This window comes from Hippocampus guttulatus, chromosome 1 (genome assembly GCF_054856545.1).
Source record: "Hippocampus guttulatus isolate MCC_2025c chromosome 1, RoL_Hgut_1.0, whole genome shotgun sequence".
Classification (NCBI taxonomy): Eukaryota; Metazoa; Chordata; class Actinopteri; order Syngnathiformes; family Syngnathidae; genus Hippocampus; species Hippocampus guttulatus.
This window is the reverse complement of record NC_141261.1, coordinates 34,625,030-34,640,533: the sequence shown is the minus strand read 5'-3', so window position 1 is coordinate 34,640,533 and position 15,504 is coordinate 34,625,030. Positions and strand designations below refer to the sequence as shown.

The window sequence follows — 15,504 nt, the reverse complement described above, 5'->3', positions numbered from 1 at the left end:
AGAAGAGACATGGACGAAAATGAAATAGAAGACAAGGAACTTCATTTGCCTTGTGGAACACTCATAAGGTTTCTGTCCTTTAACATCACTGTGTGTTTTTGAGGCCTAAATACACTAATTTAAGTACAGCAGGGGTGTCAAACTCATTTTTGTCATGGGCCACATTATAGGTACCGGTTCCCTTGAGGGCTGTTATGACTGAAACCATATAAAGAAGTCAAGAATAATGTTTTATTCAACTATCGATTAAGTTGCTGTAATGAGGGTTTTGGTCACTCTCATAACTCTCATATATTCCATATGAGAATTTGAAGTTTTGGTCCAGATTTGAGCAAGCATCATTGTCAGGGTTTTTTTTCCCAGACAAAGTTAAACAAATGACTCGACACACAGGGAAGATCGTCTTTCTTCGGCGGAAGTGGATCTCTGAGAGCGAACAACGGGGAGTTGCTCCGTGATCGCACTTAGCGTCCCTTGTCCTCCTGTCAGACTTTTATTGTTAACATATGCAAAATACAAGAAAAAAACCCCACTGCCCCCGAGATTTGCATACCACGCCCCCGGTCTGGCCCCTCGGTAGTGATCTGATACGCTAACACCTCGCAGTCTGGTCTACCCGAATACACAAGTCACAGACTTTGCTTATGACAAATGTCCGCCTGGGCGCGACAGCTGTTCCCAAACTGTCTTTTGATATTCAACAACACTTTGTTCCCAATTTGTTTATTCCCACTTTGTGATTGAGTCTAGCTTTCTTCAATCTGTTCTCCCCCCTTACCAGAGATGAAAGTTCTCCGGATTTTCCCGGAATTCCGGGTTTTTCACATTTTTATGGAAATCTCTCCGAAGAATTGAGGAAAATTTGCCAAAAAATTAATCCGGATATTAGTTGAAAACATTGAACGAAGACGTGTTTGTGTTCATTGTTTTGCTTTCACGAGCATAGCCATGTTGAGACACTAACACTAGTAACAGTGAAGAGATTTTCGTCTCTTTATAAACACACTTGCTAAACCCCAGTGGAACGAATAAAAGACACCGTGGACAAGACAGTTGTCGTAAAAAATACATTTTGACAAAAAGCGAAACACACAGATTGGCAGAAAAACGTGTCCGTCCGACTTCGAGTGTCGTCTCGGCTAGTTTAGCTTAGCTGTTGTCTTGTGTGACGACGGGTATGTGACGTCGTTGCGTCGGCGCACAACAACGTCACAACAATAATACCCTTGCCTCGCATTCTCATGGCCTCGCCATATCTCGGAGATTTCGAAATTTCAGCGAGAACGTAAGCCACAAAGGGTACACGTGTGCACACAAAAGGAAGATTAATCATTGAATGTCGAATATTTGAATAGCGTTTTGTGTAAACTAATTCATGCATGATCGGCCAGGTGTGTGCGCGCGTGTGTGTGTGTGTGTGTGTGTGTGTACATATATATGTATTTTCTTTCCCCCGGAATTTTCAAAAAAGTCCACTTTCATCTCTGCCCCTTGCTTTGACGTGATTACTCAAAAAGTCCTCCGCCCAAACGGCCGACACCTCTGCGCTGAGTATGCACACAAACGTCCAGACATGCTCAAATTAACCGAAACTTTAAACTTTTGCTCATAGATTCCTCTATCAATCATAGAAGTCGACATGTTTGATTTGTTTTCGCTGGCCACATCAAATGATGTGGCGGGCCAGATATGGCCCCCCGGGCCTTGAGTTTGACACTGGTGAAGTACAATAATGAGTTAGCCTACATACACTGTAGTTGCCTTCCAAGTTACAAACCTTGAGGGGGTCCCTCAGACACAGTATCCATTATGCTGAATGGGACATATATGAGCCAAGATTACAATCATGGCATTTATCAGGGCTTGTTGCATAATAAAAAAAAAAAAAAATTCAGTTCACGGGTGCATACGTGTCTAAAGCATCTCCCCCAACAGGTGGGCCAATCAGAATCCTCACCACCAAGGTGGGGACCTCTGGGGCTGCTGGGAAAATCATCACCACGGTCCCCAAAATGTCAGCGGGCCAGCAGGGTGTCACACAGGTAAGACTTACCCTGTTGTAATGGAATCAGTCGGGGATTGCAATCAGCCAATGGGACTCCACTTGGGTTGCTGTGTCCAGTTGATTTTGAAAGGGGCTACAGGTGAGCCAGGTACCATCCTCAGGACTATCCCAAAAGGCGGAGTCAGGCTAGTCTCACCAGGCACCACTGGCCTCAAACCTGCAGTTACCACACTTGTTGTCAAGACGACAACAGGTAAACACCCAATGCTCATGCTGGCCCATCATTATGCTCGCATGGACTTAGTGGCGTGTCCTCCGTGTTCCTACAGGGGTGTCTAGTCTGGGGTCGATTATGGGAAGTGTCTCCACCGCGGTGGCAGGATTGGCCACCAACACAAATGCCTCCCTAGCCACACCCATCACCACTCTGGCAACCATCGCTGCGCTCACCAGCCAGGTCACCACAGTGACTGCTGCTCCTGGACCAAAGCAGGTCAGACACAGGCATCATGTCTCTGTTTTATGGTTCTGATTCTAAAAGGTTATATCGGTTATAATATTTCTGTTCTTACAGGTAACTTTAATCATGACCCCGAGCGGAGCAGAAGCCCAGCCGCTGGTCCAGGATCTGCCTGTCTCCTTCATGGCCTCTCCCACCTCAGAAGAAGCAGGAAGTACGACGAGCGGTCCAGAAGGCGAGCGTGGAGATGCTGTCACTGCTGGTAGGTCCACCCAAACTTCAACATCATTACGTATCAAATTCCAGATGGATTGGGAAATATTATTACTGTATTTTCACGATCATAAGACGCACATAAAGTCTTACATTTTCTCCAAAATGGACGTCTTGTGGATGCACAGAGTACCAAAATCTGTGAATGCTGTTGTGTTCAATAAAGTACAACCGAATTCAGTTTTGCTTCTGCCGCCTGATTAAAAACATGCGCTAGCGTGCATGCATGCAACTGCATTTTTATTTATTTATTTTTAACCTTGCCTGCATCCAATAATGAAGTGCGTGTTGTGTATGTGTTAAATACAGAAATAGCACGACGATGCGCCGTATGGTCGTGAAAATACGGTAGCAGCAAAAAATAAAAAAATAAATCTGCTTCAGAATAACCATGCCTCTTAATCATGGGAATGATGTGGCAATCCATACTGTACACCTCTCCACGAGCTTTCACTTTATCATAGCGGAGAGGTTTGTGTGTCCCAATGATCCTTTGAGCTAAGTTGCATGGGACTTTATGCTTTTGGTGGGGTCGGATTACAGGACCAGACAAAATGATGAGGAACATAATACTGGAGTAAATTTCTATCAAACCTATGAACTTGAAATAGTAACAGAAGTGCTTTATCTTTGAGACACTTAAGAAAATACAATCATGCAGCTGGTACTTAAAGCACCACTGAACACACAAATATGTGTTGTTTTTCTATAGAAAGGAGGAAAAAAACATGACAGATGTTTTTGAGGGGGATGCAAGGAAAATGTATCGAATCGAAGCAGTCTGCAAAAGCATATGCGGTATGTGTGTATGCTCTATGCATGCATGTATTTGCTGTGTATGCTCAGCGAAATATTTACTGGCCATTTATATTTGTCTCTACCTGATGTTTTGGATCCAGTTTAACTTGTCGTCTCAATGTTGGCATTTGGCATTTGACTGCTTTATTTTCCTGGTTTTGACCGGTGTGGTACCATGCTCAGCGATCGGACACAAAGTTAGGCAGCCTAGGAAGGTCGAAGACGCAGCATCCGCAATCAAGCCCTATCCTTTGCATGGTATTATTTCAAGCTAGTTGTTCCAATGATCCAAAGAATGGACTTTTTTTCTTTCAGTTTTGATCTCCTGCAAGTTGTCAACACCTGTGATTCCTTGCATCTTTGCACACATTGAAGCACTATGCATAGTTATTTATTTATTTTTTGTTATTTTTATCTCATGTTACTTTTACAAGTCTTGGGATTTACTGGGCTAATTTGGGATCACTGGAATTGTATTTCGTGCCATATGTGGAAATGTGTGTTGGTATGACAAAAAAAAAAAATCGTTTAATTTTGACCAAAGGAAATTCCTTGAAAAAGTCCTAAGAATATAAAATAAGAATTTAGTACAATAATAGGAAATGATAAAAACAATTATTGGTTGTTCTTGCACTTTTTGGCCTCTTGGTCAGGCATGGTCGGAGTACACAGAATGAGAACGGACAAAAGTTGCGATTGAACTCCATTAAATAGAACTCATTTTCCACAGATTGGGAAGAATTTGTGCCTTTCAGTAGTGTCATTTTACCTGTGTGTATGTGATTCCACCACATTTGTGGGTGAATATTCGTTATTTGAAGGAATGTCGCTCCCCTAGTTGATGCTAATTTGCTGTTTGCGTTTGAATGGGATATTAACTTGGGATCTGGTTCACAAGTGAGGGCAGAATGTAACGGGAGACTGACAGGCAGATTGGAGCAGCATCTGCAATGATGCACACTTTGTATTGGTCCTTCATGGTGAAGAAGGAGCTGAGCCAAAAGGCGGAGCTCTCAATTTACCGGTCCATCTCCGTTCCTATCCTCAAGTATGGTCACGAGATGTCCATCCGGATACAAGCGGCCGAAATGAGTGTCGGGGCTCTCCCTTAGTGATAGAGTGAGAAGCTCGGTCATCGAGTAGGTGCTCGAGAGTGGAGCTACTGCTCCTCCATATTGAGAAGAGCCAGATGAGGTGGCTCGGGCATCTGATTAGGGTGCCTCTTGGACCCCTCCCTGATGAGGTGTTCCGGACACGTCCCACCGTGAGGGGGCACCGAGGAAGACCCAGGACACGCTGGAGAGACAAGGTCTCCTGGCTGGTCTGGGAATGCCTTGGCATCCCCCGGTCGAGCCAAATGAAGTGGGTTTGAATGGTAAAGTCTGGGCTTTTCTGATAGAGGTAATGCCTCCGTCACCCAACCCTGGATCAGTGAAAGTGGATGGATGGCAATGCATGCAGTTCATGAATTTGACACAAATCTATAATGATGCTGCAGTGACTGAGGTCTGCTCCAACCCGCCCTGCGAGACGCACGACACGGGAACCACCAACACGACGACTGTTGCCATTGCTCCCATTGCCGATAACGGCTGCACCAACTCCCCTTCTGAGACGCACTGCGCAGGAACCACCGTCACCGCCACAGTGGCGTCTGCAGGCACAAGTCAAGTGTTACAGGTGAGCTGTCAAAAAACTTGACTGGTGTTTAAATGTTGAGCTGGGGGCTTAAGTCATTGCGACTTGGACCCGAGTGGACTCACGTTACTGAATTCATCACTTGACAAAAACTTAAAGCCTTGATTTGGAATTGGGACTTGACTTAGGAGAAAAATGACTTTCAAGAATTGATTGTTGTTAATGTTATACAGTATGTGTAGTTTCAAGATTTCAAGATAAAAGAAAAAGATTAATAAGCGAATGCCTGTATGGAAGTGTAAACTGGGAATGCCTGCTCATCAGTCAAAACAATTATTTCCCTTGGCAAGCCACACCCACTAAGAAAGTGGGTCTGGAGATCAAGCCCCTGACCGTGGCTGCGACTCGGTTCAAGATGGACCGTCTAAGTGGTTTACTTGCTGTGACGTATCCTTCTTGAGCACACAGCATTCTTTGGCGCCGGAAGTCCATCCTCATAACATTGAATATGGCACATGGGAGAAAGGATAGTTTGATTCATTCACCATTGCGTCATAGCAGCTGGGCTTTGGTAACAAGTTAATAGCTTGCGCATCACTGACGTGATAGACACTGGCTCCTATGCTCCTTATCCACTCGCTTCATTGCGGTTAATGCAGATGAAAGGCTTCGGTCTTGGCAAAGAGTCTCACGTTGCGTGGGGGTAGTTCTGTCTGGGTCCTGGATCAGTCATTCGAGTTTCTCGTTATACTTATTCGTTGTTTTTACAATTCAGTAGTCGACACACAATGCTACAATAGTCATTCAACATTCTTCTTTGTGGCTTTTCTTCTGCTGCTGTCTAGTCATGTACATCATAACGCGGGCGCCACCCAGTGTTCAGACTGAGACACTACAGTTGAATTAAATGTTGACAAACTTGTAAAACGGATTAAATTGCAGCTAATTCTAACTGTGATTTGAAGCAATGTTGTATTCGATTTTGTTCGAAGTTGTTTGATTGAGACTTAAATTTTTAAAATTCATTTAATTGTGTGTTCTACACGGTATCCGTAAAGTCTGGAAAAAATACAACTTCAAAAAACATCTTCAATTTACCCATTTATTAAAATTAATGGGTAAATTATGAATTTTGTTGAGTATTGTTTAACCCTGGAGAACCCAAAGGGTCAAATTTGGCCCTAATCCTAAATTAGGATTAAAGCATTGAATATTTGAAAAAACATATATTTTGGTGTTCAGTGAACATATAGCAGTCATTTAATGTATAATTCATCATTTTCCAAAGAAGAAAAGGGTTCTTGGGTTCTCCGGGGTTAAAATCAGGGCTAGTGCTGGTCCTGGCAGGGCCATCGCAACCTGGCATATTGTCGTGCCACCACCCAAAAATGCTTCGTGTTGGACTGCAATGTAGTTAGAGTTGAAGCCCACTATTCGCGAGGAATAGGAAGCAGTCTAGCGACGAATAGTGAACATCTGCATAGAATTGACGGCAATCAAAATGCGCCGGGAGGGAAATGTTTATTTTATGCATTGTATATTATTTAATTTAATTAAACCATTAGTCGCTAATCTGTATCTGGTATTGAACTGGAGTCCATTATTATGTGAGGTGTTATAAATGCACACAGTTCAGACAAATTGGCCAATATTCTAATTATTTGACATTGTTGAAGAATTGCAGAAAAGTTTGCATGAATTTGACTTTGGAATTGACATCACTGTATTGCTATAACTTGTGAATGGACTTGACCTAGACAAAATGACCTCAGACCCACCTCTGCATAAATGTGTGGAGGTGCATCCTCACTTGCCCCACCCAAAATACCCTTCCTACCTACTCTTCCTTCTCAGGTGTGCTCCAACCCGCCATGTGAGACCCACGACACTGGAACCACCAACACCGCCACAACAGTGGAAGCCGGAGGACTGACCCAGGTAAGTCACACACCGGTGCATGATTGGGGTGCAATGGGATTGCATCATCCCCAATGTTCTTTTGATGGTGGTGCGGGCACCCGCAGCCGCTCCTCTCTCTCCTGAGGAAGGAAATTTCATCTGTGCTGTATGTTGCACATGTAGCACATTTGACAATAAAGTTGACTTGACTTGACAATGGAGATCTTGCAGTTTATACTATAAAAACACACTTTGTGCGCGCCAATCACTTCTGCTTACGCAATGTCAATCACTGGTGTGCTTCTACCACCTTGATTTTAATGGGAAGGAGGGGAGCGCACTCGTTCCATCCCATAGTAGCGCACATCAGCCCAAACTCCCTCTTACGCCCAATTCTACCTGGTCAAAGTCTAGGAATACATGAAAAGAAAAACAACTCCACCCATCTGCGCAGGTACACTGCACTTAGTGCTAGACTTGAGCTCAGCACGAAAATAGGGCCCACTAAGTGTATTTTCTATTCCATCATTCCTATGCATCATCAAGGGGCGAACTTGGGACAACCTCAGCCCAGTACCCAGCCTAACATGTGCCAACCTGATTGCAGGTGTGCTCCAATCCACCGTGTGAGACGCACGAGAGCAGAACCACCAACACCGCCACCACGGCCACAGGTAACCTACTGACCCACCCGCAGAGCAATACTGGGATTTTGTTTTAAAATGAACTTCCTGTTTTGCTTGTAGCTCAGCAGGGAGGCGAGATGATGCAAGGAGACTCCACAGAGCCCTCCTCCTCCTCTGACGTTGCTCCTTCTGTTTCCGTCAACCAAGGCAGAGCCATTACCACAGTTACACAGGCTACGCCCACACCTGGTCCGGCAATACCTGTAAGTGCAGCCCTTCTCCTCCTCCTCCTGGGCAATCGGCCCCCGTCAGGGACTTGCCCCCCCTCCCGGGTCCCACATTCGGTACCACTCTCGCTGGTGACTCGCGAGGTTCACGCCCAGTGCGGGCCCTGGAAGGGCCCTCACCTGATTATTGTTATGGAGGGTTGCGGGGCGGCTACTCCCACTTCTCTCCGTTCCGGTGGGGCGAGCCCTGGGCGCCTCACCTTCCGGTGAGACCCTACCTTCTTCCCTGCCGGCTGGTGGGCATTTAGCCGCGTCTGGGGCCCAAGACCCCTGGCGTTCCCCCCTCGCGCCCCTCGGAGGCATCCTACCACGCGAGGCTAAGTGCAGCTCCTCCTCCTCCTCCTCCTCCTCATCATTATCATCACTGGAATTCTGGTGTGCGTTGGCAGGAGATCTCCTCATTGGTCAGAGAGGATGCAGTCAACTCTGAGGAGGCCGTCTCCACGGCAATGGCAGCTACAGAGGAGCCCATGCAAATGGAGAGCCAATCAGAGAATGTCATGTCATCATCTGCAGCGGTATTGTTCCAGGGCAGTGAGGCAGTTCAGGTATGCACACACTTTCTGGAGTTGTAAGGAAGTGTGCTTCAACTGACCCGACTGTCTAATGCTCAGATGGCGTCCATGGACACGCCTCCTCAGGAGCTGATGTCATCAGAAGGACAAAGCGGCGATATTGACTCTGGGACGACGACACTGATGGTGACAGCCGATGGGCTGTCTCCAGACGAGTCTCAGCGTCTGACCATCCAGGCCTTCCTGCAAGCTGCAGGACACGGCGGTACGACACATCTCTTGCATGAATAAAGTCCGGCCGGGCATTACGGAAATGGAGGTGCTAAGCACGGCGACGGGAATGTGTTTGTGTCCAGGTGGTGCTGAGTCGGAGCAGTCAATTCCCATCGTGCTGACTCAGCAGGACCTTGCCGCTCTGATCCAACAACAGCAACAATTACAGGACTTGCCCTGCCAAGCCGAAGATGAGGCGAAGCCTGGCCCTGTGCCCACAGGTACACGCCCACCGTCATGTGCACGTCACAAACCACATTCCCACATGCATGACAAACAATCGGCCATTCTGACATCCTTTCTTTGCTTCCCAGAGGGGCTCGCTCCAGCAGACAGTCTCAATGACCCAGCAGCAGAGAGCAACGGCCTTGAGGTGACATCGTCTGCTGTGAGCAGTGCTTTGGCGCGATTGGCGAGCACCTTTGGCCCTGCCCCTCCCCTGCCTGCTAGCTTGAAGACCGAGCCTGCTGCCCCTGTCGGCACTGTGTCCAACGGCATCACCGCCAATGAGGTGGTGAGAAGGCTTACAACTCAATACACATAGGAAAGCTGCAGTGTGACGTTTGTGTGTGTTTGTAGTGGTTTGATGTCGGGATCGTCAGAGTGACCAACATGACTGTCTCTCACTATTATGTTCCTGATGATAACATCACTATTGATGTAAGTGCACCTTACTTTGCACAAAACAAAATCCTTTTTTTATTTTTATTTTTTTATTTTATTTTTTTTAAAGGGTTCATTTGTTGTACTTTCTGCAGCATGACTCGGGCGTGATGCCGGACTACAGTCTGATGACGAAGGTGGCGCTTCAGCCGGGCACAGCATTCAAATTCCGTGTAGCCGGGATCAATATCTGTGGCTGCGGAGCCTTCTCAGAGGTGTCTGCATTCAAAACATGTCTACCTGGTTTTCCGGGAGCGCCGTGCGCCATCAAGATCAGCAAGGTAAGGCCCGCTTCTTTTCGGCATAATCTGCTGGATGATCTAAATATTAGCAACAAGTGCCTCTGTCTGGGGCAAGTTGATTTATCAAATGTTGTTGATTAATTTGCTCACGGTGATACTTGGTTTTAGTTTTTATTGGAGAAAACCAAAATATTTCCATTTACATTGTACGTATTATTTCAGATATATCTTGCTCTTCCAAAATGTTTCCATATTAAAGTTTTCAAACCAAACAAAAATAAGGAGCATACTAATTTTGTCAATTTCATTACATAAAACTCGAGTGAGCAAATTACATTGTTTCAGTTTGATACAGTTTGAAGAAAAGCTGCAACAGCAAAATTTAGCCATAAAATTACAGCGTGGGAGAGACGCTAATGACAGAAAGAGAGCCTTAAGGGGTGGGGGGGGGGGGGGGGACATGAAATTGTTTGCTGGTTTGAGGCACTGGTGGATGCCCCCAGACAGCACAAGGTAGATGCTGCTTTATTATGCCTCCTCGCTTTGCTGTACAAACTTGGATGAATGAAGGCGCAAGCCAGCGCATATCTCCCGAGCCCAAAATGTGTGATGGCTTTAGTATATTTTTTGCTGCTGCAGCTATAACATCTGTTCAATATTTGACCAGCATCTGTGAGGAAAAGGGGTTTGTGAGTAGTGCATAGGTGAGGAGATCTGTCTGTATCCCTAACATACCATGTTCTTAACTAAACTCCTAAACCAGAGTTTTTGCCTCGGAAACCACCAAAGCTGCATTACATTTGGCCAGCCCGTTGGTCTTTTTAATCTGGCCCGCCGAAGATTGGTGCACAATTAAGGTTTGATTGCATTCATTTCGTTTGGACTTGTAATGACAGGTATTTCAACACCAGGTGGCGCAGTTACTTCAAGTTGCAGAGCACAGGGAGGGAAGGGAAGACGAAGAAAGAGGGAGAGAGTAATGACCATGGAAGGGAAAGTGATATGTATCTGATTAAACGAAGCGGGTAACAAAGTACGAAACATTCAGGAGACGCCTGGAGTCGGAAAGACTCAAATTACGAGACTTTGAAAAACAAGGAAGCGATTCTTACTCAGTCCGATTCTGGCAATTTCCATGCTCAGAGTGAATTGCTTGTGGCTCGAGTAAATGAACATTTCCTAGAATGGTTTGATTGTTATCATGTTAAAAACTTTCCGCAAACTGGACCGCTAATAAGAGTCTGAAAGCAGTCAAATGTGTAGAGCGTGAACAACAGGGGGCTCAGTACAGATCCTTGAGGAGCACCGGTGCTGAGTGTGATGGTGGAGGAGAATGTTACATTATTACTGGCATACAAAGACATTGTGCTATCTTCTTTATTTTCTATTTCTATTTCTAACTTTTGGCCCAGCCCTCCACAATATTTTCTGCTTCTCATTTGGCCCCCCTGGGAAAATAATTGCCCACCCCTGCTCTATGTGTATGCATCAGATTGTCCAATTTACTATGCTGCCATGACCGTCAAGTCCTCTGCACTGACTTTAAAAAGTTGCCAAACAGAGGTGATATTAAATCTTAACTCATTCAATCCCAGCCATTTTCACTGGAGCAACCCCTTCAATCTCAGCGTTTTACTGGATTTTGACTGATCTTGCAAGGCCCACAGAATATTTGGTTCTAATGCTATATTAACATGAAGCCTACCAAAATAAAGTTTGGACTCTAATTCTGTTTCTATCCTTTTCCATTCTTCAGCAATCGGCATTACAAAATGGCTAAGTTTCATGAAAATGGCAATTCCTGGGCCAAAAAACTGAGAAAAAGGGTGTTTTGTAAAAGCATGCATTTCAAGCACGTGAGGCACCACTGCCACCTACTGGTCGCTTTTTTACATGATTTACAATGCAAACAGCTTATTCTCATTCACAGATTGCATCAGACCCTGTGACGCAAAAAAAACAGACTTAGACGTACAAGTATGTCCTTGGTAGGCGGGGCCTAATTTAAAAAAAACGTACAAGTACGTCTTGTGTAATGAAAGAGTTCAAAGGTGCCTCTGCTGGCGTTTGGCTGATTACCACTCTTCAAGCACTTGAAATTGAAAGGTTTTTTTTCCTGTGGAAGTTGATGCAAGTTAATGTGGCACAAACACTTCAAAGAAGGCAGAAAAATGAAAAGCAAAGCTTGGATTTTTGTTTTTAAAAAAAAATTCGGAGCTTTTATTTCAAGACCATGTTATGCTCTTGTAGAATATTGATGGAGCTCAGCTCACCTGGGAACCTCCGGCTGTCACGTCAGGGAAGATCACAGAGTATTCCGTGTACCTGGCAATCCATTCGAGCCAGGCCACACCCGCGTCTGCGTCCGGCCCAGCTCAACTGGCCTTCATGAGGGTGTACTGCGGCGCCAGTCCATCCTGCCTGGTCCAGACATCCAGCCTAACCAACGCCCACATCGACCACACCACCAAGCCCGCAATCATCTTCCGCATCGCCGCTCGCAACCAGAAGGGCTACGGGCCGGCCACGCAGGTCCGGTGGCTTCAAGGTGAGCAGCAATAGGTCTAATGCACAAGTCGCCATTTTGCCTCATTGAGTTAGGACGTGAACCCTTTTTTTAACCTACAGAAACCGGCAAAGATGCCAAAGTATCCACCAAGCGACCAGTGTCCTCGCCTGACATGTGAGTGCAATGACTTGTGAGGAATGATGAATGCGCTCTCACGAGGATACACAAGGAATGATTTGTTGTTTTTTTTCTCCTCAGTAAACCTGTCGCACCAAAGAAGTTCAGAGGCAACCAATCAGAGGACTCCCTGCTCTGCTGAGGTCTTCTAGAATATTTGTACATTGACCCGTCACAACATTGTTTTGACCTTTCTCCCCCTTCTGTGGCACTCCTCATGGATGTGGGAAAAAAACTCCACAAAATGATTGTCCTCTCTGGAATGATTACATGTTGAAAGGTTAATGTTCTGTGATATACAGTAATGGAGCATCTGCAGTTAAGAGTAACTTATTTTCTTGCAATAGCAACAAAATATTTCCAAAATACTCTGCTTTATTGAGGTTTTACTTCCTTGTGCGTGCGTACATAAATCTTTATGTACATTCAATATCCCGAGACATCTTGACTTGCGAGTGGCCCGACTAGTGCGTTTCTCAAGGTGTTAGTCAGCGGCCCTTTCGTTCTGTCTCCCTCTGACTTGTGAAAATAAGTATGAGATGCCTATGAGATGTCAGCAGCATTCTCAATTTACTTAACAAGTAGCACATGCCCAACAATTCTCAAAAACAAGCTTGTTTATTGGAAACCCCCAGTTAAGTTTACTGTCAAAGTAAATGAGAAACAAAGAATAACGGATGCTTTGAAAACAACCCCATAACTTTGCCTCAGGAAATTCTTCTGGTTGAATGCTAATGCACATTGCAAAATGCCATAGACGTTCTAACAAATAGCATCATGGCATGGTTTTGTCTTTTAAAGGGGAAGTCAATCCAAAAATTGTCTTGACAGAAATATGTTCTTTGAGCCTCAACTAGGCTAATCGTGGCATTCCGATTAATATTGTGTCTGTGGAATATGGGTTACGCTGCAAAATCCAACTGGTCTTAGCCATCTCAGGGGGTGGCCATTTTGCCACTTTCTGTCAAATGAAAATGACATTGCAGTTGCTTAGGTAACTACCATTCATAGCTCACCTGTTTTCTGAAGCTGGGCCATGTTGGGTCGCGCAACTGTGATGTCATTTTCGGTCAACAGCAAGAGGCAAAATGGCCACCCCCTGAGATGGACAAAACGGGTGGATTTTAGTGTTTAAATTGTATTCCACAAAAGCTGTCGAATCAGAATGCTGCGTTTAGACTAATGGAGATGCATAGAACATATTGTGAAGAAAAATTTGGTGTTGACTTCCTGTTTAAGCAATAAAATTTTGACAAGCAGTGGAGCAACACATGTAGAAAGACAACATAATACTCACAGATATGTACTGTTATGTTCTGAGAAAAACAACTACTTGTACTGGAGCTTACTGAGTAGTTATGACACTCTCGTTCGTGTATGTCTGTATTGTACTTCTCCCTGGTGGCCAAGACCCGCACACCAGAGGAAGCCACACAATGAACTAATCATGATATACAAACTGCTTTATTCTTTACATTTTGTTTAATTGTTGTTACAGTTTGAACTTTTTTAAAATACAATGCTATTTTTCTTATTAAAAAACATGTGACATTGTTATTTTTGGGTTTGACGGATAGATGGATACTTTATTAATCCTGAGGGCATTTACACATTGGTCTGTTGCTTACTCTCAATACAAAAACAGTCACAGTATACATAGAAATGCATAAAATGGATTTTTTTTAAATTGCACCTGGACATTTCCGGGCAAAAGAGGGTAATTGTTGCCGGGCCGCCCACAGCTACCCACCCACGCTGCTCAAACCTTGGCTCAGAGGCAAACTGGTTCAGGATGAACCAGATTGCTTGTCTCATGATTAAAGCCATGCAATTCTGAGTACACACAGCCTGTAACTCTTCCAAGCCTTTGTAAAGAAAGACATATGCCATCATTGTAGAAAGCACACCTAGTATATTCATGCATTCTTCAACTTTTGCAGCGCCGTAGTGACTGACAGAAAGTTCAACAAATGGGAGAATAGGAAACTGTTTTAAGACTCAATTACAGCCATGGCAAAGCACCTGTGGGTTGGTCAACCCATGCCAAGAATGTAAAATGAATGACAGGAAAATCAAATCGGGTTTTAATTGATTGATTGTTTTTTTAAATCTGATAGGTCCTTGAGCATCGCAAATCAATGGGCTGTAGCCCTGGTTAAAATCGTTGGTAAAGGCGGGACTGGACGTGGATGAATTTTGAGACAAACTCTCTCAGCCATGTGGCTTGAAAACCTAAGTGTTAAGTCATTTGATCCACCCATATATTTTCTGAACCGCTTTATCCTCGTGAAGGTGGTGCTGGAGCTTATCCCAGCTGTCATCAAGCGGGGTACACCCTGAACTGGTTGCCAGCCAAGTAGGCAACCATTCGTGCTCACAATCACACTTAGGGACAATTTAGTGTTCAATCAACCTGCCGTGCATTTTTGGGAATGTGGGAGGAAACCCACACAAGCACAGGGAGAACATGCAAACTCCACACAGTAAGGCCGGGGCTTGGAATCGAACCCTGCACCTCTGCACTGTGAGGCGGACGTTCTAACCAGTCGGCAAGGTGCCGCCTGAAGTAATTTCAAAATATGCCAAATGAAATATTTTTATGTCACAAGTAAAAATAACGCATTAAAAAATCTATTGCGTATATTCTACTAAGTAAGTTCTCTCTGAAGATCCTGGCAAATGACAAAACCGCGTGACGTCATTTCAAGGACAATAGCCAGGCTCACTGTGTAAAGTGTACAAAGCCAGTCAGAAATCCATCCATCCATTTTCCGAACCGCTTGATCCTCACTAGGGTCGCGGGGGGTGCTGGAGCCTATCCCAGCTGTCTTCGGGCAGTAGGCGGGGGACACCCTGAATCGGTTGCCAGCCAATCGCAGGGCACACAGAGACGAACAACCATCCACGCTCACATTCACACCTAGGGACAATTTAGAGCGTTCAATCAGCCTGCCACGCATGTTTTTGGAATGTGGGAGGAAACCGGAGTACCCGGAGAAAACCCACGCAGGCCCGTGGAGAACATGCAAACTCCACACAGGGAGGCCGGAGCTGGAATCGAACCCGGTACCTCTGCACTGTGAAGTCGACGTGCTAACCACTGGACTACCGGGCCGCCTCAGTCAGAAATCAATTCGGG

The 15,504-nt window shown here is 45.1% G+C and overlaps 1 protein-coding gene across 2 annotated transcripts in view; it reads left to right on the top strand.

Annotated features, from left to right (window-relative positions):
• Positions 1-13,922, top strand: part of hcfc1b (host cell factor C1b) — a 29,207-nt gene extending 15,285 nt beyond the window's left edge. The window contains exons 15-31 of one of the 2 annotated variants that reach the window (XM_086127887.1): positions 1,936-2,042; positions 2,123-2,258; positions 2,335-2,498; positions 2,580-2,727; positions 5,035-5,216; positions 7,029-7,112; positions 7,681-7,747; positions 7,820-7,962; positions 8,376-8,534; positions 8,601-8,766; positions 8,858-8,995; positions 9,089-9,288; positions 9,354-9,434; positions 9,533-9,718; positions 11,930-12,227; positions 12,308-12,362; positions 12,447-13,922. In XM_086127887.1, the coding sequence (XP_085984013.1) occupies positions 1,936-2,042; positions 2,123-2,258; positions 2,335-2,498; positions 2,580-2,727; positions 5,035-5,216; positions 7,029-7,112; positions 7,681-7,747; positions 7,820-7,962; positions 8,376-8,534; positions 8,601-8,766; positions 8,858-8,995; positions 9,089-9,288; positions 9,354-9,434; positions 9,533-9,718; positions 11,930-12,227; positions 12,308-12,362; positions 12,447-12,507 (2,375 nt within the window). In that variant the 3' untranslated portion in view covers positions 12,508-13,922. The remainder of the gene's footprint in view (positions 1-1,935; positions 2,043-2,122; positions 2,259-2,334; positions 2,499-2,579; positions 2,728-5,034; positions 5,217-7,028; positions 7,113-7,680; positions 7,748-7,819; positions 7,963-8,375; positions 8,535-8,600; positions 8,767-8,857; positions 8,996-9,088; positions 9,289-9,353; positions 9,435-9,532; positions 9,719-11,929; positions 12,228-12,307; positions 12,363-12,446) is intronic. The other variant, XM_086127896.1, reaches the window with a different exon arrangement.
• The last annotated feature ends 1,582 nt before the right edge of the window (positions 13,923-15,504 follow it).